Source organism: Carlito syrichta, unplaced genomic scaffold (assembly GCF_000164805.1).
Source record: "Carlito syrichta isolate Samal-C Ts95f unplaced genomic scaffold, Tarsius_syrichta-2.0.1 Scaffold311675, whole genome shotgun sequence".
NCBI classification, from domain to species: Eukaryota; Metazoa; Chordata; class Mammalia; order Primates; family Tarsiidae; genus Carlito; species Carlito syrichta.
Window position 1 is genome coordinate 195,184 of NW_007255771.1, and position 6,000 is coordinate 201,183.

General features: G+C 46.4%; 1 protein-coding gene across 3 annotated transcripts in view; it reads right to left on the bottom strand.

Moving 5' to 3' along the window:
* SLC23A2 (solute carrier family 23 member 2) overlaps positions 1 to 6,000 on the bottom strand; it is a 130,800-nt gene that overhangs the window by 43,522 nt on the left and 81,278 nt on the right. For all 3 annotated transcript variants that reach the window (XM_008068919.1, XM_008068918.1, XM_008068917.1), the window contains 2 exons: positions 4,382 to 4,498; positions 1,750 to 1,907 (listed from right to left, as the gene is read on the bottom strand). In XM_008068919.1, the coding sequence (XP_008067110.1) occupies positions 1,750 to 1,907; positions 4,382 to 4,498 (275 nt within the window). The remainder of the gene's footprint in view (positions 1 to 1,749; positions 1,908 to 4,381; positions 4,499 to 6,000) is intronic.

The window sequence follows — 6,000 nt, forward strand, 5'->3', positions numbered from 1 at the left end:
CCCGCCAGGCTCAGTTGTCAGCTGAGAATGGCCTCCTTGGCATGAGGCCGGGCGGAGCAGACACGGTACATAATTCACTGCCATCAAGATGTCTTTCATTCCCCGCTCAGTCAATCACCAGTCCTCCACTACAGACACTGCCCGAATTTACAGCCGGACAATGCTTATAGATCCACTCACAGGTCAGCAGTTCAGAAAAGGAATATTTCCACAGAGAATGCATGTCCTGTGTGCACGGTAAGGCTCCCAAGTCAGCCAGCAAAAACTCCATTGAGCACTCTGGCCTGGAAGCACAGAACCTTGAATGCCATACCCAAAGAATGAAAGAGGCTGCCAGCCAAGTTTAACTGCCTGGCTCAAGTCTTCCTTGGACAGCCCAGACCACATCTCCTGCCCTGCCCCTAAGGCTCACTATGGTGGCTACAGGCAGACTAGCAAGAGGGTGAGATCCAGGAACCCCAAGCTTGCCAGCATCAAAGCCTTTAGTCCATGGCTTCTGTCCATCAGCAGACCTGCTGCCTACCCTCCCAGGGTGTGGCCTACACTGCCAACCAGAACACATGAACATGGCTCACTGCCGATGCTCCCCTGCCCCCCCAAGTGAGGGCAACCCTTGAGGATCTGTGGATTCTGACTCATCAGAACACAGTCCGTGACTTCCAAGCTGACTTCTATGCTGAATCTCTCTCACACCCACTTCCCCTGGCAGGGAAGGCCAAGTCCTGCTCAACTGTCTCTGACGGAGCAAGAGACAGAACTCGCAAGTGTATTCTGAGGACAGTCCTGCCAGAGTAGGCCCCAACCCTGAGCGGTGCCCTGGGGTGAAGCGAGAGGCTACACTATGAAGAGGGCAGAAGGTAGGGAAATGAGAGGAAAAGGCACACGTGCAGGAGGAGTCAGGAAGGGGCATTTCTAGTCCTTCCTGTGCCAGCCCACATCCAGCTATGCAAAGGTGAACAGGCCAACACCCTGGCATGGAGGAGGGAAGCACAATCCAGGGGGAAAAAGACACAGAAACAAAAAGGACGAACTGGAATAGGAGCCACATTAGAAGAATGAACACAAGATGCATGTGCAGGAACTCAGAGAACAGAGGCTTCTGGGGAGGTGGAGGATGCACCATAGAAGGGAAGGACAAGCCAGGACCAGAGGATGAGTTGGTGTGTGCCAGGGAGTGGGGAGCAAAGGCAGCGAGGGTGAGACAGCAGGCCCTTGAGGGCACGAGCAGGGAGGGTAGGAGGCAGGGCTCAGAGGCATGGCTAGAAGAGTAGGTGGGGCAGACAGCCAGGACAAGCCTGGACACTGGGCACATCCTGGTTTGTAAACAGGGAATGGAGCTGCAGCCTGGCCAGAAGAAGTGGATGTCAAAAAGATGGCACCTGGGGCAGAGCACAGACTGGGTTGGAGAGAGGCACCCTGAGGCAGGGGGGCCAACTGGGAGCCTCGTGGGACACTCAGGGTCTGAACTAAAGGAATGAGGGTGAAGAAGGGGGCTGAGGAGTGGGCAAGACTTGCGAGGCACAAGGGGAAGGGTGTGAGGCTGGGTTTCCAGCTTGTACAACTGGGCGGAGGAAGGTGGTAGTGTTGTCATTGACCAAGAAAGGAAATGTAGGGAAAGAACACTGCAGAGGTGAGGACCAAGGGCTACTAGGACTCTCCCCCCTCACCGGTTGGTCCTTGCAAGCAGCCCTAGGCTCAATCAATGCCTTCTGGGGGCTTCAGCATCCCACTTTAGTACCCCAATCTCACCTGCATCCAAATGTTGTCTGTAACAAAGTTGTGATTCCCACGCAGAAGAAAATGGTCCCAATGAGCTGGCTGGTGGCCCACTGATCATAGCCCACACACATGGCATCGGCCAGCAGGAAGGGTACTGCAATTGTACCACTGAAGCATGTCAGGTAATGCTGCGGGCAGGAGACATGGACAGACACAGTAAGCCCTTCCTCATCATTTTCCTGATTTTATTCCAACTTTGCCCCCCTACTGCCTTTGACATAATAGCCCAAGTGAAGAATCTTTTTGGTTTTTTAAGTATACATTTATCACTTTTTCTTCTTTTTTGGCATTTCCCTTTTTTTTTTTTTTTTTTTTTTTTGAGTTGGAGTCTCACTCTGTCACCCAGACTGGAGTGCACTGGCCGCTCCCGGCCACCGCAGCCTCGACCGGCTGGGCTCCAGCGATCCTTCCGCCTCAGCCTTCCAAGTAGCTGGAACTACAGGCACGAGCTACCACGCCCGGCTCAGTTTTTTATTTTATTGTAGAGACGAGGTCTCGCTAAATTGCCCAGGCGGGTCTCGAATCTGCGGGCTCAGGCAATCCACTCACCTCAGCCTCCCAAAGGCACAGGATTACAGGCTGAGCCACCGAGCCCGGCTAACGTTTCTCTTTTTTATTATACTTTTGTGTCTTACTACTCACTGGCACAATTACTTACTTGCATGAACCCGTGCCATTACAAAGAAAGCTCAATACGGCACTGGTGCTATTTTACTTCTATAATTCTTATCAGAAGTATCTGCACTTCCCCCGCAAGATTTTTTTTTTTTTTGGCATCGATTGTTAAAACCATGAGGCCTTTCTCGTCTAACCTGGTGACAGGAATTGTGATGTGCTGGATCCTTCCTGCATTCTTCAAACAAACTCCAGTTAGTCATGCTGCATTTTTCTCCTGTGATCTAATTTGCTAATATTTTGTGTAGATTTTTACATCTACATTCCCAAGATAATTAGTCTACTTAAAAAAAAATTCTTTCATGTCTGGGAATTAAAGTTATAAAAGCTTCCTAAGCTATGTAAGCATGAGGCGTTTTCTATTTTTTTTCTATGGGGTGACATTGTTTTGCAAATGTCAAATTTACCTGTTCCAGTCAGGGCAAGGTCAAGATTATACAGAAACTGAGTTCCAGAAAGAACTCACTTTAGGTACACATTCCTATATGCCAAATCATCCTTTGGGAAACCTCTTCCCCATACCCATGGTCCTGGTAGTATAGTCCCAGACCACACGACTTATTTCCTTCCCTTCTCTAGTAGACCAGTTCTTATTTCTGTTGTGCAAACTTCCTACTTTTCTTCCCAAAAGCTTTCCATTTCTGCCTATGTTTACCAAGCATATCACACGAAGCCCATAAAGCCAAACAGGATAGATGTTTCCTGAAATGGACAGAACATTCCTGTGCAGGATTTCTCAGAGCTGCTTACAACTTCATGTACTCTGTGTCGTCAAGAAGGGCATGACACAGGCAAGGTTTCCCATTCCTATCTGACCAAGAAGACTTCTAGAAATATCTATAATATAAACATTCCAAAAAGCATGTCCCCTGAATCTGGTTCAGAATACTTGGCCTAAGGTAAATTATTTCCCGAGGCCACTCAGCTCTTCTAGCTCCGATTCCTCTTTCACCGGATAGACACCTGACAGTCCAGGTCACCACGTGCTTTGATACCTGAAAGTGGGTTGGGGGGTTGGGAGATGGGAGGCTGGAAACCCAATCCAAACATCAGCTGTTGGCAGGCACAGCCCCACTCCAAAGTGAGTAAACATGGCTGGGTACTGAGATGAATTTTCTCAGCATCTGAGATAACTTAGGTGGAGAACGGATCACATCAACTTGAGAAAGGAAGAATGGAAAGCTGGACCTCAGAACAGAGTCCAAGTTAAAAACAAAGCAAATACAGACCAGGGGTGGGTGTTTAATAAAAGAGCCTCCCGCCTTGTCCCCTTTCTCCAAAAAGCCCTGCTGCAAACCTGTAAAAGGGAAAAGGGTGCTGAAGAGAGAGGCAGGGAGGTGCCAGAGAGATGGCGCTGCAGGCCTCCAGCAGCTGTGTCACCAGCCCCTCGGCCCCCAGCCCACTTGCCCTGCCCTCTCCTCCCGCTGAAGGCTGCAGCTGATACCACGGCAAAATTTCCCTTCCCTGAGAAAATAGGACCAAAACCTCCCACTTAAGTTCTGGCCCACACAGCACTTTTAGGGCCATCCATACTTCATGGCAGAGTTTGCCCTGACTGTGGCCGGGTTAACCAGGCCAGGCTGGAAGATGAAACTTAATTGCTCTTCCCTCTTCCACTTTTCTTCTTCCTCCAGTCTCCCTTATTCCTGTAACCCTAGCTTTTCCCCCTTCCTTTATATCACTCCTCTCGCTTGCTTCCTGAGCATTTTCCTTCTTTCTTTTCCCTGGTTAACTACTCTTCCTGTTCTTTTCTTCTTCCTACTATAATGAAATTGATGTATAACCATTCCCAGTCAGCATTTTTAAAAAAGGAATTTATGATAAAGTCTTCAATAATTAAAAATCGAAGTCAAATATTTTAAAAATCCAGATGACAGATAATTCAAGCATCTGCTGGTGGTTACACACTCTACAGGAACCATCTTACCTGCAACCCCAGAAATATACACAGGTACCAGGGAGGAACATCTTCTATGGTGTAAATCATGTCTGATCTTGGGGGGTCCAGACTGCCAGTGCTATCCAGGGTCTCTGCGAGAGAGCTCTGTGAGAGAGAAGGAGAAATGGTGGTACTTAGTAAATGTGAGGACTAATGATAATTCAGTTTAGTATAAGCCACTATTATTAAAAAAAAAAAAAAAAAAAGCAACTTTATCAGGTGGTCACCTTTCTCCTGCAATTTTGAACCTTGGCTATCTTTGAAACAAACTCAGGTATATGTGCTCAGTGGAACAGTCAATTCTCAGAACTTACCAAGGGGTTCGGTGCCCCTTGGTATCAGTGCACCCCTGAGAGCGCTCAGCTTGCTCAGAGCTTCTCCCCAATCCTCCCACATGAACAGGGATGCTTCCAGGTTGAGACCACAAAGTGATGCCTTGTCCTGGCATCCTTGAGTAAGACCCCCAACTGAAGATGGTTTATAAAATGTTAACCATTTCAAGTAGAGACCACTGATCTGCCCCTCCCATCCATCCCATCCCTGCAAACAGGGAGACTCTTTGTACCCAAAGATAAATTCCTACAAACTTCTATAAAAGCACTGTTACTCAGACAACAATTTTAGGTGAAAAGAACAAAATTCAAAAGTATACAAACACAATGATGCAAATTCCGTTTAAAATACAAGCAACTAAAAACGTATTTATAATTTAGGTGACAGGGTTTTTTTTCTTCTTTTTTCTCACTATTAGTAATGATTGTTTAAAATGTCTAGTGTCACATACTTTTTAAGCCACAATTATCACAAAGACCAATGGCTTCAGGTTAGAGTATAGACATTTCCAGTCAGTTCTGGCATCATTTCTCAACTCCTGCAGTATCTGAGTCAAATTCAGAAAATGTAAGGTATCCCTGAGTTCCTCATAGAGCCTCAAAACTGCTCTGGTTTTTAAAACTCTATGAAGAATTTCTTCGAGTCCAAGATACATGCCTTTTTAAAAAAATATTTAATAACCTAGAAAAAAAAGTGCCTTCAGGAAACAAAAATGAAAAGATGTCCCACAAAAGATAAAGATGATGACATTCTGACCCTTGACCATATTGAGCCCAAATGTGTCCCCTGGTTTGATACATTTTGCCCATGGGAAATGCTGATTCATTGTGTTCCATGTGTAGGGACAGGGATTTGGGGGCCAAACACCCTTAAACAAAAGAAGAGACACGACTCAGCCTCACCACCCACAGCCTGAAGGTAAATGTCTGACATTTGATCTACTATAAACAACTGAATATGATCTTTCAGAGAGCACGTTCTCTTCTGTTCTAACAATGAAAACTGGCAGATGTGCATTGTTGAATTGATTAAAATGGGTTATATGTATCTCTAAAAACTTGTTAGAAGAAATGGTAGAGAAAATACATGTGTGTGAGGAGTCTGACATGCAGTGATGTGCAGTAAAGGATTAACTCATCAGGTCTTGGTTGTCCAAACATTTCAAAGAAAGGTCTGACCCTTGTCTGACACTTGGGAGATAGATAACCTTAGCTCTTGGAATACCTTTTTTTTTTTTTTTGAGTTGGAGTCTCACTCTGTCACCCAGACTGGAG